General features: G+C 40.8%; 1 protein-coding gene and 1 long non-coding RNA gene across 2 annotated transcripts in view; one reads left to right on the forward strand and one right to left on the reverse strand.

Moving 5' to 3' along the window:
- CD28 (CD28 molecule) overlaps positions 1-11263 on the reverse strand; it is a 29025-nt gene extending 17762 nt beyond the window's left edge. The window contains exon 1 of the mRNA XM_004315093.3: positions 11095-11263. Coding sequence (XP_004315141.2) covers positions 11095-11149 — 55 coding nt within the window. The 5' untranslated portion in view covers positions 11150-11263. The remainder of the gene's footprint in view (positions 1-11094) is intronic.
- A 5870-nt stretch (positions 11264-17133) lies between these two features.
- LOC141279063 (uncharacterized) overlaps positions 17134-18562 on the forward strand; it is a 30934-nt gene continuing 29505 nt past the window's right edge. Inside the window, exon 1 of the long non-coding RNA XR_012332815.1 lies at positions 17134-17402. This is a non-coding gene — a long non-coding RNA (uncharacterized lncRNA). The remainder of the gene's footprint in view (positions 17403-18562) is intronic.

An 18562-nucleotide genomic window follows, 5' to 3' on the forward strand; every position in this document is an offset into this window, starting at 1 on the left:
TAACTTTGTGGTCATTTCATCTAGTTTTCTGTTGACTGTCATCTTGAAACTCTCCTTATTTTCACAAGGAATAGAGATGTAAGGAAAGCCTCTCCAAAAAAAACAAAAAGCTTTGAAAAACATGGTCCATATACGTATACATGGTCTCATTCAGGATCTTAGCAGGAAACAGACGGCACTCAAAACTGGGCGATAGGAGGTGGGTTTATTTATAAAAAGACTCTTGGCAGTGGTTTGGAACCACAGGGGATAGTACTAGAACCTGTAGCTCATAGCAGCAGAGTTATAACCATGCTCAGATCTAAAGGGGCAAGGGGAGGAAGAGGTTCCAGAATCAGAAGGAAAGGAGAGTTGTGTAGAGGAGGCCACCACGACAGAAGCAATGACTTCTATAGGGAAAAACAGTCAGGCCAAGCAACCAGCCCTGCCCAAGACTGCATATGCACAACTAGCAAGTTCTATCAAGCACATTAACTCTTACCCAGAGCAAGTGTGACTTTCAAACAAAATCTAAAGAGACCTTAGTTCAAACAAGTACATACGGCTACAGATGATAATAGAAATAGAAGTTGCTATTGGCCAGCACCAGTCTAAGCACCACCTTCAGCCTCGATCTGTGTTTCCAGACAGGCAGACACTGTAATGTAGAGGACCATCACCCTTGGCCTTTTAAAAAATTGTTGTGCTCCAGGCAACTGTCAGAAAGTAACTCAGAGGCCAGATAGTAGCAAAAGGTCCCATCCAAGCACCTAGACCTAAGGCACTAATTATTGAGAGAGAAAAATTATCAATACAATCAATGAATTCTTTCTGAAAAGAAATTTCAGTGTGTCAGAAAACTGTTCTGGTATTCTGACTTCTGCCTTGACAAAGTCAAGCATTCACTCAGCAAATAAATAATGGGGTCTATAGTACTAGGTTCTTGGGAGATGGGAAGCTGTAAAAGAAGCGGCAGCCTCTTCCTTCTGGGAGAAATCCTAAAGCAGGTTCACAATTAGCTACACTCCAAAACCAGGTTTGGTGTGTGAGCCCTGTAGAGGGTCACTGACAGTCACACGGAAGACCCCTTGTTTCCAGACAAGATAAGTCTGCTTCTGTACAGACTGGCCTTTAACTGGGCCATGAACTTTGGAGTACCTTTAGACAGGCTAAGGTAAAGGAAATGCCCTTTAGGGTAAGGGTTTATTGGGAACAAGCTGAGCATTCCATTTACATAGCGGGGAAGTAAGTGAAGATGGCTGATACCAATCATGGAGAACCTTTATAATGCCAAGAAAAAGGCACATGGGTTTTACTAGACAGGCAATGGGAGACATTGAAAACACCTGAGCTGAGACTGGGCTAGTAAGCACCGCTTTGGCAAGATTAGCACAGAGGGGCACGTGCATTTGCTTGGAGCCAGAGGGGCACGTGCATTTGCTTGGAGCGAGGGCAGGGCTGAAGCAGAGACTAGTCAGGAGGCTGAGCCAATAGCATCAGTGTGAGCTCCTAGGGCCTGAGCTGTGGAGGTAGCAGCTGGGATAGAAAGGATGGACAAGGTGTTGGTGCTGGGTTATGCTTGGTGATGGTGAACAGGAATCAAAATGACGTGGAGTACATGGACTGGGTAAGGGGCTATTAACAAAATTAGCTACGTGAAGAAAGGAAATCTGTTTGGAAAAAAAGCTGTTGGGTTTTAGATATGTTGGGTCTGAGGGGTAGGTAAGGCATCCTGGAGGAAAGGTCCAGGAGTTTGATGAGTCGGACTAGAGCTCAAGAAAGTCAGAGATAGACATGTACATTGGGATGTCATCTGTATTAGGGTGACAGTTATTATTAAACCTGCTAAAAAACCACTACCTGTACTACAACCCATCCCTACCACTCAGAGACGCTACCCAGCAATGCAGGGTATGAGCACTCTAGGACCAAAACTTCCTAAACACAAAGCAACATAAACTTGGGTGTGATGTGACCCAGGCCCTACCATTCAAGGGTCTGTGTTGTCCTCTCAGCTCCTAATGCTGGAAGAACCATCTGAGAGGACAACATGACAGCACCTTAATTTATATGAAAGAGCTACCTGTACCAATAGCCACCAGACCATTCCAAAATTCAAATTTTATTACCTTAAAAGGTTACCTGTAGTTCAGATAGCAGGTAATTAGGGCTTTATAGCTTTCTACACAAATATTATGACAGTAATCCAGTTAACAGATACCCACAGGTATCTAGAGACCTCAGGTATTAATATATTATATCCTAAATACATATATTAATCTGGTAACCAAATTTGGGAACCATATTTTCCTCCTGAGCCACCATCATTCTAAACCCTCATTCAAAACAACTCTGTAAAGAAGACGACAGTACATTTTTCCTGTCTGTTTCATTCTCCCTAAATCTTATACCTTTGCAAAGTCTGCTTAGGGCCACCTTAGCACATTCAGATTCTTCTACATAAGAGTCATGGCCTGGAAGTTTGAAAATAATTACTGTGTTAAACTTTAACATTATGTTGGAAGATAGGGGAGAACAAAGGCAATATTGTCCCCCAAAACTCTGCAGTCATTTCTAAGCACATTAGCATCTAAGATGCTGGTTCACAATCTCTCCAAACAATTTCCAAGATGGCTGGTTGCAGTTCTTGTATTTTCTCTATCATATCGTAAGAGCATCCACAAAGGGGTGGGGTTGCCTTGCTAGAGCTGATAAAAGCTAGAGCTTTTATCCCACTTAAGAAGCATTTTAGAGCCAGAAATAGATCTGAGATGCCTTCTCGTCCAACCCCCTCATATACCTGATGAGGAAATGAAGGCCTAGAAAAGTTGTCAGAGTGTAACAAACTAAAACTCTTCATTACATCCCCCTACCTTGATAAATCAGGGGTTTTAGATTTTGAGTTTGGAAAACGAATAATAGACGTGGCCTCCCTAAGGTCAAGGGCAAGCCACCATGTCCTTTCTCTGAAAAGCACAGAGAGTTGCTAAGATTAACATCCCTGACTGGAAACTGGAACCCTGCCTGTGATGCTGGGCAGGCTTGGTCTGAACCTTGTGACCCTGTTATCACAGCCGTGAGCTGAGGCCAAGCCCAGCCACAGTGTGCAGTTTTGAAGACTCAAGCAAATTTACAGTACAAACAAGTTAACTCTTCAAAGTCGAGGTATATTCTATCCCAGTGGCCCTTGTTGAGACAGGTTTAACACTATGACCTGTCTTGAGAGAATCAAACATATATAAATATATATTTGCCAGTATGGAACCACTCATCTACCCTGGCTTCATCCTAACACATCTCTACCCCTATAAATCTCTACCCTTCCTCCCGTTCTTCTTAGACATTTGTCCTCCTCTCGCTAATACTCCCATTCTCCAAATCTCCATCCCCATCTCCTCAAGAAAACTGCCTCCATTCTCTTGTTTTTCTCTCCCTCTTCCTCTTGTCTTTCCTAATAGCCCTCTATCTCTTCCACCCATGCAACACACACACACACACACACACACACACACACACACACACACTCAAAACCAACACTTGGCTCCTTCCACCTGTCGAATATAATTAAGTCACTCAGTTGCAAACATTTATTACACACCTACTATGTACAAAATACTGTGGTAAACATTATAAGTGTTATAAGTTCCTGACTGTCTTCACTTTATCTGGCAATTTCCTCTCCTTTTCACTCTCTCAATTTTGTCCCCCTCCACCTTTTCTTAAACCTTCGAAGTGTTATCTTCCTTCCCCATCACTTGCCTAAACTCAGAAGCCCCAAATGGCTTCCTTTTGGCCAAAACCAATGGCCTTTCCAAGTCATTACACACTTCTCCTTCCCTTATGCAGTCAATGCCATTAACCACTGTCTCTCTGGAAACTCTTTCCTCTTTTGGTTCTAGTGACATTCCACGAGCCTCATTCCCCTCTTTCCTCCCCAAACACATTCTCTGTCTCCTTCACTAGTTCATCCTCCTCTTCAGCTGACTCCAAACCAGGCCTATTTTCCAGACTCCGTTCAACACTCTGCTTTTCTACAGTTATACCCTCTCCTTTCTATTAGCTACCTGTTTCCATTTCCACGGCTTCAATTTTATTCCAAAGTTGAGGATGCTTAAATATTTTATTCTTACCCAGTTCCCATGTCTTCAGCTTTGTACCAGACATCTTTCTGATACCTCAAGTCCTTACTTCAGACCCAGTGTGTCTAAAGTTAAACACTAGTTTCCTCCAGAACTCAGTTACACAACATCTTGATTTCAGGCGGAGACACCACCATTCCTCTTAAGCCAAAAATCTTGGCATCATTCTTTATCCCTCCCTCTCTTTCACAAACTAGGCACTAAGTCCTGAAATTTCTACTTTCAAAACATCTCTCAGAATAGTCACTCCTTCCTGACAAAGTGACAGAGTGTTCTAACATGATCTCCTGGTCACTAGTCTCCATACACTCTAGACCATCCTGCTTCCACAAACTTTCAGCTGTTTCCCAATATCTTGAAAATGAAGTTTGAATTTCTACTATCAGTATTCAATCCTTTGTTGGACCTGACTCTACCCTGCCTCTCCAAGCCTCTATACATTCAGACTGGTCAACTGTTCCAAGAACATGCAATGATATTCCTGGTTTAATTTCTTCATTTGTATTTCTTCTCCTTCCTGTGGCAATACGGCATTGGTAAGAACATGAACCCTGGAACAAGTGTGTATGGATTGGCTCGATTACTGTGTGACCACAGGCAAGTCGTTCCATCTGTTTCATGCCTCAGTTTTCCCATCTTACAGACAAGATAATCATAGTAACTACCTTAAAGGATTTAAGGAAAGAATAAATGATTTAATACAGGGAAAACCACATAGAACAGTGTCTGGCACATTATAAGTGCAAAATAAATATTAGCTGACAATTATTATTAATAACATCATGCATTCACATCCTATCTAGCTTTAAAGTCCAGCTTGATTCCCAGCTTTCCGGAAAAGCTTACTATTTATTTTATGCTGCCCCATTTTAGTACTAATTCATTCATTTCCTTCAACAAATATTTGTCCAACACCTACAATGATTACTGCACTGTACATAGTACCGAGGTTATAAGGATGGATATGACATGATCCTGTCTGCAAGAAGCTCACAGTCTAGGGGGAAAAAACAGATGTATCAACACACAATGATAATTTTAAGAACCCTGATGAGGAAGGAAGTCCCTCACTTGGCCATGTAGGGTCTCAGAGAAGACTTCTTCAGATGAGAGGACTAGGGGACATAACAGATTACAAGAATAATATATGCAAAGCCATTAAGGCATCGAATAGCATGATGAGGTAGGAAACTGCCAAGTTTTCTTTATCTGTTTCCAGCTGTTATATCCTGTCACATATAGTCTTCTCAACTAGATCTGAAGTCTGCAAAAGCACAGAGAACTTGATTAATTACACAAGCAGTTCTTGTGTGCTAATGAAGTCTTTATAGTTCTTTTCCTCTTTTTATATTCCTTCAGATCCCAATAGAGACTAAAATATAACAGAGGTTTAATAAATATTTGTTAGATTGTGTTACACTCCCATTGGGGCTCCTCTTATAAGACCGTAGTAAAGGCTGAATACCCAGGGAAAGCTTCCTCAGGGAGCTGGATCTTGCACTAAAGATATAAAGTGAAAGTCAAGTGGGATTTGGATGTGTGGAAAGGGAGAGGGAATTCCAAAAGGGAAACAGTATCAGAAAGGTCATAAAGTGCAGGTGTGTGAGACATTGAAGAAACCCTCAGTATTTAGGTTAAGGATCTTGTATTGGGGTATAAAAGGAGATAGTTTGGATAAGTAAAATGGGTCCAGCCTAAAAGCATCCCAAAATGTCAGGAAACATTGCAATGTCATCTTTCTATTAGCATCTTCGAGGAACCATCAACACAACTTCCTTTTCTATAAATCGAGAGATGTCTAAGTTCCCTCGCATCTCTAAAAACTGTCTGTGGTTGAATTCAACAGTTCTGTGGATGCTTTGGCTTATCATTGTTTTCCATGAAATAAATTAGCATGGATAGGAAATCACTCACAGTGGTCCTAAACTGAAAGAGAAAAAAAAATTCTGGAAAGGTTTCACAGTTCTCATTTTTAACTTCATTGTAGCTCAAACTGGGTTTTTGTACCAGTCACAGAACCTAAAATAGCACGTAGAAGATGTTAATAAATACCTATGGAATGAGCACATGAAAGAAGATCTGTCTTCCCAAAGCATAAGAAGGAGCAGGAACTTTAGAGAACAGTAACTTACTAACACCCTGCTTTAGTCCCCACAGGAGCCTCATGGTGGGAGGAAACATTCTCCTCCTCCTCCTATGTGCCCATTCTCATCCACCTCCTAGGGGATAGAGTCTGTGAATTGGAAGTGGAACCCTCCTGGACTCAACATTGCTGAAGCTGGTCTTAAATTATGTACCCTTATTATTAGTACTGTTGAATGTCAACACAAGTCGTCAGGTCACATGGAAGCTGCAAATACAGCCACAGTGATGTTCTGACATTTTATCACATGTCAAGTATCCCTAAGAAATGAAAAGCACAGCCCTTTATCTTCTCAAGTTTAAAAAAAAGAAACACCCACCTAAGTCCTTAACACGGGAATCCATGTCATTGTTAAAAATGTAAGACATGTCACTAATTTAGATTCTTGTGTGTGAGAGAGTGGGTAATGACTAGGAGTTACTGTTATAATCAACACATTAAGGGGTGGATTGTGAGCCAGAGAGGTGACTCAGATACTGCAGAAAGGGGCTCACAATTAGATTAGAGGTCAGAGTGAACGGTGAGTGGGTGACTCTTATGACACCATCAGGAACCATTAACCTGGTTACCTTGGCAACCAGAGTCCCCAAGATAATAAAGATGATGACAAATGAAAAAGATGATGGTAATGGTGATGCAGAGATAAAGTTGCAGCTCAGAGTTAAGTCAGAAATTCACCACCACCATGCATTCGTCTTCCAAGAATGAAAATATAAACTCACATAACCTGAATGGTCACACACAGAATTAAGATGCCTATGAAATCAGCATTGAAATCCTAAGGCCCAAGAAGTCTAAACTCTCTTTTTCACATCCTCTAATAATGGGCTGAGTAGCCCTCGAACCCATCCAGGACACCTCTCTTCTAGTGTTGAGAGTCATTAAAATGAGAGTAATAAGCAAGAAATTAGACACCTACTTTCCGTAGGGCTTGGGTTACATTCCCTCCAGTTTCTGGGACCAATTCTCATGCAACCATTCTCAGACCGAAAGTTCTGGGTACATTTTTGGATGACAACATCATGTCATTGACCAAAAAGGTCAAAGAAATGAACATAAAAGAGACATAGATTCCTCAACAAGTCTTAGAAAACCAGAGACCCCTTCAGTCTGTCACAAAGCCACCCAGATATCATTTTTTTTCCTGAAGTTCAGCTAAACTATCTACTGGGAAGAAAAGTCCCAGCCTCTGTGAAGTTTTATAAATAAGAAATGTCTTGAAGAAAAAGGCAAACAAAACTTTAACCAAGATGAAAAGGAAAAAGGATAAATAACTGTGCTCTGAAGGAGGGCCTGCCCTCTGATTTTCAGACAAGAAAGTCTGCAATGAACCGTGTATCCTTATCAATGCCTATATGCATTAATAAAGAGCTATTGTTTTAGAGATGATAAACCACAAACGGAATTTTCTTCTGCCATGTTGGTGGCATAATTTTCATTTTGTAAATGTCAACACACTCCATGCAGGCAGTACTTGGAGGAAGATAGCCACCCATGATAAAAGGTGAATGGTAGTCACATGGCATTTTGATACTCATGAAAACAGAGTAAGGATATTAAAAAGGAGGAAGGTTTATGTTTAAAGGAAAGGCAGCGAGATCCTCCCCCACCCCCCATAGTAAAGGGTTGAATGTGAGAGATTCAGAGTAACGATCACAGATTCATTTCTTTTTCTGATCTATCTGTGAAAATGACTCATTCTATTTCCTGGTACTGATATATTGGTATTAATTTTACATTCCTTGCTGTAAAAGTTCTTTCTGGATGGTTGCCTTTTTAAAAAAAAAAAAAAGTATCTTAGGGTGTGAAAGCAGAATAAAACCAATTCTTAAGCAATGGCTACACTCTTGAAATGTCCATCAAATTTACTGGAACTGACAAAACACCCAGTCAATTTTTTAACAGTCAGAAGAACTGGCTACTGTGCATGGGGTGTCATGTAGACACAGCAAGCTGCTGGTTACATTGCATTTTCTATGTCCATCTTTTTACCTTCCCTTCCCAAGCCCCGCCTTGGAGCAACACTTTCCTGAGAGAAGTAAATGATTCTTTTTGTGTACAACTACCTCAGAGGGGTCATTTGCTGAACTAAAAATAAGGTCTTTAATTACCTTGCTTTGCTGATGTTTTTTAATTAAATGCCAATCATTTTCCTGCCGTCTGTGCCTCTCTCAGAAAAAGAAGTGCTGGGGGGAATGCAGAAGCACTGCAGAAACCAGTTGTGTTCGAATTGGCCGTTTTTGACAGTTTCTTTGCTAAGGTTTGGGAAGAAATGAAAAGAAATGCTCTCGTGGAAAAAAAAATGTGTTGTCCTGATTTTTGCCTTTATCATGGATGATTAGCTTGCTGAAAAATAACCAATATTGGCTGAAAAACCTATGAACAATGCTATATATTATTGGCACGCTTCTATCATCAACCACGAATTGATTCCCTTTCAAGGGCTGCAGTTCTATGCTGGATTCATATTCCAAAATCCAACAAAATCCTCTATTGTGGATCTCAATTGCACAATTATCTGGTAGAAAACATGTCATGTTAGTAAAGAAACTGTAAGTTAAGGTTTTCTCATGCTTCCTAAGTCATATTTCTTTAATTTAGCCATAAAGATCTTTCTATAGTGTTATTAATCATGAAGCATTGGGTTAGGTTTAAAATACTTCATAGAATAAGTATTTTAAGCTATGCTGTGAGGCAATGAGTTAGACTTATTAAATTAGTCGGGGGAAAAACTGTTCTTCATACACACACACACACACACACACACACACACACAAACACATACACACACATATCTCAACACAGACATAGAAGTAGTCTCTCACAATCCCAGGGAGGACAAGTACACTGTGACCAGCAAATGTCCTTAACTGTAACTTCTTCGTGGAGGGTGAAGACAGAAACAAAAAGCACATGGACGATTTTGCACCACTGATTAGTATGGATCATTAGACATTTTTGTATGTTGTAATTATTTTTTCTCATAAGTTTTCTTACTGGAAGCGACATTTTGAAAGGGCCTTCTCTACCCCTTTCCTACTTCATTAGATGGCCACTCAGCATCAAATCTTAAAAGTTTTTATGGGGGTGAGTTGGCATTTGAAAAGTAGAAGCACCTCAAAGTCAAAAACAGTTTCCATGTGTGTGATCTCTTCACTGCTTTTCTAGCTATCCCCCTTTTAATAAATCTTCTAAAGGAAGAATATAAAGCTTTGGGTCTTACAAAAAATATCTTCAAAGGAGAGCGAATGAAATGATGATGGATGGCTTTCCACAGAGGAAAGTATTTTGTGTACAATTATCAATTTTAAAGTTTTCTGTCAGAGTGAGGCTTCTCTCTCATTTCTGCCCATTCTTTACTGCCTAATAAATTAAGAAATTTTAAATACTCTTTAAAAATAAATTTTAGAGATCCCTTAAAAACAAAGTTTTTTTAAATCGATGTTGAAGATTCTTTTAAAATATACTTGGTAACTCTCAATACTGGGTTCCAGATACTGGAGCGTAACCTGTCTCATCACCTGTTCATGTCTTTTATTATATCAACACCTTTTATAAATACACACAATTTGTAAACATGCTTACTGGCACCTCAGACAACAAAATGGATGGGTATATATGTAGCTAGCGTACTTGTGCAGGTTGGGTAATTATATTCTTTGGAGATCATGTACATGATAGTTAAGAACAACAAAAAATCATGCAGTCCCCACATTACCAAAATAAGTGAGAAAGAAAATGGAAGATACTGGCCTTTCAATGTATCTTCAAGGGGAAAATAACTATCCTTATTTCAATATGCTGATTAACCCCTATCAGTCCAATTTTTGAGCCAAGTGGGACCCTTTTCTAACTCTGAGAACGAGTTGAACAAACATCTGACTCCAGCCCACATACGCAACAAACTCTTTCTGTTTGGAACTGTCATTTTCCAAAGACGATTTAACCTTGGACATATCTGGAGCTAAGAAATTATAAAGCACATCATGTTAGGCGGAGAAGCACAGGCTCTAGAGTCAGACTAAAGTAGTTCAGACCCTGGTTCCAATAACTCCTATATGTATATCCTTAGCTAAATTAACATTTCTACTCCCATCTCCTCATCTGAAATGCAGTTAACTGTGATAGTGTCAAGTTTTTTAGTCTCTCCCCATCACCACTGGAAACGTAAAAGAATTTCAACTAAGAAAACAGATTTCAGCCAGCTGTTAAAAAAAAAAAACTAATTTATTAGCATCTGTATTGTACCAGCTTCTGTGACAACTCCAGAGTTCATTCTGGCACTCATTCAGTTCAGGTAGACATGATTACAAGCAGCCTTTATCTTGCTAGCCAAGCACTGACCGTGCTAAACATTTCACGTGGATTGTTTCCTTTTATCCTCACAATGACCTTGAGATGAGGTTATTATCATCTCCATTTTACAGGCAAGGAAACTGAGGCTTAGAGAGTTTAAATACTAGCCTAAGCTTAGCTAGCAAGACATGGATCTGTACTGTGAATCCAGGCAGTCCAAGTCCAGAGCTTTCAGAACCAACCTGCTTACAGCAATTTTCTTACCTTTCAAAATATACATGTATAGACAAAAGCTAACAATTCTTGGGACACTATCAACTGATAGCTAAATAAATCTGATTTAATTCCAAAGGCAGTTCATTAAAATATTTTGCTGGCCATAGTCTGAGAATCAGTGAGCTTCTAAATAACAGGTTGCCATTCATAGCAAAAACTACACTTCAAATGCCCAAATTTCATGAGTTCTTTGAAATCTGAAAATGAACCAAAGACCTCAAACGAAAACGTTGGGGGAGAAAAGAAATCAAAATTGTTTACCTGCTACTTGAATTGAGGGGAAGAAGTTGAGAGCCAGGAGCAGGCTGAGGATCATCGTGCTAACGGTGGGCCAGGGCTTCCGCCCCTCCTCCCTGAGAAGCCCAAGTGTGAGGTGAGCTGGAGACGCACCTGAGCAACCTGACTCGTCATCCGCAGCCACCACCACCGACTTACTTCTCTCAGGGCACATGATTAAGGGACTCAAACCACTTACTTCCCTCGGGGCACATGATCAAGGGACTCAAACCTCAAACTTTTGTGACTGCAACATTTCACACAGGATATCACATTGTTTTGATGACTTTTGACTTTTCCTCTTCTTTTAAAGGCAAGTGTTTTCTTGTCACTGAAAGACAATGTCAGTCACTCTCTAATGGGCTCATGGAAATCATTCTCTGTGGACGGGTGTCAGAGCTGTGAAAAATGGGTGCTTGAAATCCAGCAGGAATGTAAGGGTAGAAAAACAAGGTGTTCTAAAAGGGGAGAGAGTTTCATAGGATGGAGATAGACTGTGTCCAAAAGGCACCAATAAGAATTAGATTGAGGATTTGAGAAATATTTGTTATCAGTGTTGAAAGCAGTTATGAATATTAGGAATTGAACGTCTGTGTTGGATGTAAGCGGCCCCATGGAGCATTTAGCGCACACACTGCTTAGTTTGTGCCAAGCCTTTCCCGTCTCACTTCTAGGAACTTTGAGAAACACATTTGCAAGCACCCCACCTACTGACTATCTGGAGGAGGTCCCCTAAGCAAAGGGAGAGTCAAAAGTATCGGGCCTCCCTGGTGGCGCAGTGGTTGAGAGTCCGCCTGCCGATGCAGGCGACACGGGTTCGTGCCCCGGTCCGGGAAGATCCCACATGCTGTGGAGCTGCTGGGCCCGTGAGCCATGGCCGCTGAGCCTGCGCGTCCGGAGCCTGTGCTCCGCAACGGGAGAGGCCACAACAGTGAGAGGCCCGCGTACCGAAAAAAAAAAAAAAAAAAGTATCACATTTCCTTAGGAGGACAGTAAGGTAACCAAAAGCCCATTGGTACCTCATGGTCTCCATGTCCCTCAAGGAATCATTCAGGCTAAGTGACAGGCATGAAAGGAGGCTCCGTAGCAGCCTCCCCAAGGCTGGTGCCCTTGCCCTCTGGCCAAGCCTTCTGCATTTAGGGTCATCCCCCTGGCGCGGCCAGCTCCACTCTCCTCTTCTGGCACCTGGGTCAGGATCCTGTACTCGATGGCTTTCTCAAAAACTTTCCAGTAACATTTTTCTGCTTTCCTGAAAACCCTAAGCTTTATATGACTACCCTAGTTTGGGGTTTGTGTATGTGGTTTTTTTAAAAAAAACACAATTTGTATTGATTTTTATTCTGACTATAAAAGTAGGACATATTACATATAGAAAATTTAGAAAAAAGATACATTTTACTTTTTTAAATGTCAAAAATAATCAGTAAAACAAAACTCACCTCACCTTCCATGTGTTTTCCTATTAAGATTTTTACGTATTTAATATGAGGTTTTACTTATCATTTTCGACAGATCTATACTATTATCTGTTTTATCTTGAATATTTTTCCATGACCTGTAAGTATTCTTTATAAACATCATTTGACATTGATGCATAATATTTCATCATATAATCACCTCATAAGTTATCTAACAATCCCCTGGTATTGTCACCAAATTTTTGCTATTTTCAAATGCCATATTGAACACCTCTCAGGATTTAGCTGAAGTGAAAGAAGGCTTCGTGTCCCTCCCTCTTTGTCTGATAAATGACAGATCAAAAGTATTTCCCTCCTAATAGACCCTCTTTGTCCATATTTCAATGTTCTCACAAACACAGTCTTTGTGACCCCCACCCATACCAGTATATCTTTCTGCCCTTTGGAGCAATTTGTCCTTGGTTATGGTTCACTTACACTTCTGAACTAAAGGTAAATGATAAAGTTATGTCTCCAGTCTGAGAGAAGATTCACTTCTAGAATTTGACCCAGTATTCCTAGCTCTGACTCTCTAAGATATAGGGGAAGTTATATCTTACCCAGGGCCTGATGTCTTTCTAAGGACAATTTATAGAAAGCAGTATGCCCTTCTCTAAAAGGTTACCCTTATTCAGGAGTCCCCAGACCACCCAGATATAGAACAAGAGGCTCTGAAATTCATCACAGAGATGAAGAATATGTACAGTAGAAACAAACACTCCCCCAAATTTCCTCTGATTGATAACAAAAAGTTAAGGAGCAAATTAATAGCTGCTGTGAAGCATATAAAAGAAATATGCTTCAAGCATGTAGCATGTAGTTAATAATATGTATATGGTAATGCTTACTTGAATCAACATTAGCTGGAAAGAAGGAGTGCAATTATCTGGTCCAGCTCCTTTATTTTGCAAAGGAGGATGCTGAAGACCAGAGAGGTTAGTTGATTTACACAAACCCACAAACAATAATTAAGTATACTTGATTTTATTAATTGACTAACCGTATTTGGTTTTCACTCCTTAGAATAAAAAGAAACACAAACTTTGGCATTTGCCTTCCTTTTTTTTTTTTTTTTTTTTTTTTTTGCAGTACGCAGGCCTTTCACTGTTGTGGCCTCTCCCGTTGTGGAGCACAGGCTCCGGACGTGCAGGCTCAGCGGCCATGGCTCATGGGCCTAGCCGCTCCACGGCATGTGGGATCTTCCCGGACCGGGGCACGAACCCGTGTCCCCTGCACTGGCAGGCAGACTCTCAACCACTGCGCCACCAGGGAAGCCCGCCTTCTTTTTTTTAACACACTAAAGAAACAAGTCATTTCATTAGAGTCCTTTCACATTTGCTCTTGAAATTCAATGGCATTCACTTATACTAAGAAGTAGAAATGATAGAGATGAAATAAGGGACCTTCAATCCATCAATGCATGGAGTACTGAGACCCTCCTACATTTCCCATAATAATAACAGTTATGAACCAAACACTTTACATGCCTGATCTCATTGAATACACACACAACCTGTGAGAAACATGCTATTATTATCCCCATTTTACAGATAAGAAGACTGATCCCGAGAGAAGGTTAAGAAGTCTCAGGAAGCAGTGGAGCCAGGATTAGAATGTACACCTTTCTAACTTGAACTACCAAGCCATAATCACAGCACTTGACTGCCTCCCTACTCTCAACCCTCTCCAGGATTGTAAATTCCTTCAGGACAAAAGAATAGGGAATGTACATTACCTTTCTGGTACAAGTCATTTAACACTATGTCTTATTAGAGCCTGAGTGACCAGAGGGTGGAGAGGAAACAGGGTAGTGGCCCAAGAGGGCACTGGGCAGACTTAATCAAACTGTGTTTCATAAAAACCCACCTGTATTTTTCTGGAGAAATTCCAGATTCCTTAAATCCACACGTGCTCTTGAAATTCAAGGACAGATGCTCTGTGATGAAACAAATGACCTTAATAAATCAACATGTATACTGAAGTCCCACCTATAATACATGGCTCGTCAAAGAAAAATGTAATACACATGACCAAATTCTATAGGCTGTTTCAAACATAATAGGAATTAAGCCTAGGGGTAAGAGCCTTAAAAAAGAGAAAGAAAAAGAAAAAGACTCTTTTTTGTGATATATTAAGAAATATGTATTTTGGTCTTCATCCTTGGCTCCTAGGAAAAGCTCCTAAAACCTGTGAAATTCCCTAATCAATAAAGATGCTAGGAGTATCTTTTGTTTTAATAGTTGGGTTTTGACCCCAGTTCCTGACACAGAGCTCCTAAATCCCTTGGAATTTCCTGTGTGACAGGAACATTTTTTTTTTTTTTGTCCTAACGAAGGGACTCTTGGTGGGCTCCTGGAGAGCTTTAGGATGGGAGCTGGCCACAAAAACATCAAGCCATGATTAGAAGCTTGGAACTTTTAGCTTCACCCCCTATTCTCTGGGGAGGAGAGAAGGGAGGGAGATTGAGTTAAAAATTAATCATGCCTAAGTGACGAAAACTTCATAAAAATCCCCGAACTACAGGCTTTAGGGAGTTTCTGGGTTGGTGAACACATCACAGGCTGGGAGGGTAGTGCACCCCAATTTCACAGGGACAGAAGCTACTGCACTTGGAATCTAGAACTCACCCTACATACCTCTTCATCCGGCTGTTCATTTATCATTTCCTTTATTGTGTAATAAACTGGTAAGTCTAAGTGTTTTCCTGAATTCTGTGAGCCACTCTAGCAAATTATTGAACCTGAGGAGGGGGTTGTGGGAACCCAACTTGTAGCCAGTTGGTCAGAAATACAAGTGATAACCTGGGACGTGCAGTTGGCTTCTGAAATGGGGCCGGTCTTATGGGACTGAGCCCTTAACCTGTGGGATCTGACACTAACTCCAGGTAAATAGTGTCAGAACTGAATTGAATTGTAGGACAGCCAGCTGATGTGGGGTGAAAAATCACACATTTGGGAATTCCAGTGGCTAAAAGCACAGGACATGAAGTCCCATGGGCTTAGGAGTCAAATCCCAGTTGGGTCACCTTGTAGCCATATAATCTTAGAAAGTCATAATATCAACTCCTCGTGTGTAAAATGGGGATCAAAATGCCTCACTCAATAAGTTGCTCACATGTCACACAATGTGTGAATCTCCCCAATAAGATTTAATTAATCTCCACGTCATTCTTATTATAAGGGGCTGAATAAATGTTTGTTGGATCAACCAAAACAGATCATTGAATATGTGTTCCATCTATTTCTGTGGATTGATTTTACTTCATAGCAAGAGTGCCATCAGAATCATTTTAGAAATTAGCCCAGTATTCCTCCTTGCCGGACAATCCTTTAGTAATCACACAAACCAGTATAAGCTACAAAGTATCACTGAAGAGTCTTCGAGAATCAGAGTGGCCAAGCTAGTCAGTGGGAAAGTCTTGGCAATCTCTAACTCATATAGAGAAAGCCTACCAGGATAATATCTTCTTTGATCTAAATTCCAGCTAGAAGCTTGCCTTTCATTTTAGTTTCTAAGTTTTCCCAAACCTCTGTCTCACAGAGGTTCAAATGCTCACATGGCGATTGTGGGAAAATAATGAGGCCTTAGATTCTCCCTTTGAGCTTTGATTCTACCCCAGGTGCTTGTATGAAAATCTTATTCGAAAAATAGACAAAAATGAAGCCTAAAAAGTCATGCATATTATCACAAGCCAGCAGGACCAAAGCCTGAAAAAAATTAGGCTACCACTAAAAAAAGCAAAAAACAAGAAATAACGGCTGTACTGATTGACTAATCCCACCAAGTAAAGAAATATTACAGAAAGATACATTTGCAGGAACAATCTGGGAGGCTTTACCAAGGATTACATGAAAAAGTATGGTGAAAAGTAGCTTAAAACAATTACCTAAAAATCTTTTGACCACTAACAGAGGCAGGCCTGTCTCTCCATATGGTAAAAGCAGTTGCTAACATTTCCTGGGGGGCTGCCAGCTAGCAGGTATGTGCTAAGCATCAGGCATGCATTATCTCCTTCAATCTCCACAACAACCGTAAGAGGTTGCTACTATTAATATCTCCATTTCATAGGTAAGGAAACAGAAGCTTAGAGAGGTTGAGTAATCTACCCACAATCATGCAGTAAGTAGCAAAGCAAGGATTTAAAGTAGAGTCAAACGTCATGGGAGAAGTAGACACCATCCCAATCAAATCAACCAACAGCTCGAATCTGTGACTGATAGCGCGGTGGGTAGGAGCATTGTTTCTAAAGAGGCATGTATCCTCTTGAGAGACACATCTATGATTCAGCACCAACTTCATAAAAATTCAGCAAGAATTCCATAGGACTTGCAAAGTCTTCCTCAGTCAGGAGTACGGGATTCTCATACTCTCCTGCTGACCCTATATTCATGGAGACCCAGTCAAGAGGAAAAAACACATTTTGTGTATGCCTGACATCATCCTAGAGGAATGAATCCTGACGAGACCAGGAATTTGTGTGCTGTCAGCAAGGATACAGCACGAGCCCGGACAATGCTGATCTGAGCTTTAGGACGGTTCTATGACAACAAGTTCATCCACTTGGTAATCTGAAAATAAGCAGAAGGGGAGTGGTAGATACAGAAAACCTCGATCACTGTCGTTAAAGATTGAGAGAGACTATTGCCAATCAGACTTGGGCAAAACCATTAGGACAGTGTGACAAGGGACAGTCTTAGGACCCAAAGATGTTGTCAAAGAAGTCTACTGTGCTGCTCTCCAGTCCTATTATTCTGGAAATCTAATGGTCTCATGGAGCCACGTTCCTTCAGTCTCAGAGAAGACCACCCCCTGCCTTATCGTCGGCATTAAACAAAGGTACCAAGGGCCCTGAGCTGGCTGAGTTTTTAAAGCCGCTGGGACATTTTGGATATTTTCTAGAAAGAGGAATGTTAATTAAACATGACTGAGGTTGGGAGGGCAAGGTAAGGAATGTATTTCACTCCACAGCTTGTCTTGAACCTGATTTGACCCTCCTCTATAACCCGGCTTTGCAATCGGTGGAATGGTAAGGAGGCAACTTCTGACCTCTTCAGGAAGTACAATCTTGTCCAGGTCTTGGGAAAACCATCATGCCTGGCTTTCCTCCTTTTGGAAAAAATGTAAGGGGCTTTGTCCCCTCACATGTTTTTTAGCACGGAACCTACAGGAAATAGGACTGTTAACTTCAACATTGCTTTCAATGGTCTCTCGTGTTACTGGGCGCCCATGGGAACCTTCCCACCCTCCCCCTTCTTGTATTTTCCTCCCCCCTACCCTTTCCAACCATTCCCACACTCATTGAATAAGGAAGGTCAATCTGAATACATCTGTCCTCATCTCTGGAATGCCACAGAGGAGTAACAGCTGTTGACCTCTGTTCAGAACACATGATCCTGTTTGTCCCAAAAGTAGCTTGGGTGAACTCCAGATAATATATACAATCTCCACTTCCTATGGAGAATGTAGGGCCAGGAGAGTATATTCCCCACACTTGCTTTATTATAAAGACAATCTGCTTTCAAGTACTGGATCCTATGCCTACTAAGAGTAATATTAATAATTATAAATAGAATTGTACCTAAAATTTTTTAAGCATTTGCTATATGCCAGATATAGTACAAAGTTAGAAGCATCCCAAATTTTTAAGCCTTAATTTTTCCTTTAAGGTTTGGAAAAAAGCAGTACTTTTCTTTCTTTATGTACTTCCATATCTTAATACACGCACACACACACACACACACACACACACACACACACACACACTGAAAACATATGCTAACCTCCTGTGTGTACAGGCAATAAGACTGAAGATTTTGTGTTTTCTTCTAGAAATATTGGAAGGGAAAAAAGGAAGTTGAGGAGAAAAAAAAAAAAAAAACCTTTGGACTTTCCTGGTGGTGCAGTGGTTAATATCCACCTGCCAATGCAGGGGACACGGGTTCAAGCCCTGGTCCGGGAAGATCCCACGTGCCGTGGAGCAACTAAGCCCACAGCAC

The sequence above is a fragment of the Tursiops truncatus genome, chromosome 7 (genome assembly GCF_011762595.2).
Source record: "Tursiops truncatus isolate mTurTru1 chromosome 7, mTurTru1.mat.Y, whole genome shotgun sequence".
Lineage (NCBI taxonomy): Eukaryota > Metazoa > Chordata > Mammalia > Artiodactyla > Delphinidae > Tursiops > Tursiops truncatus.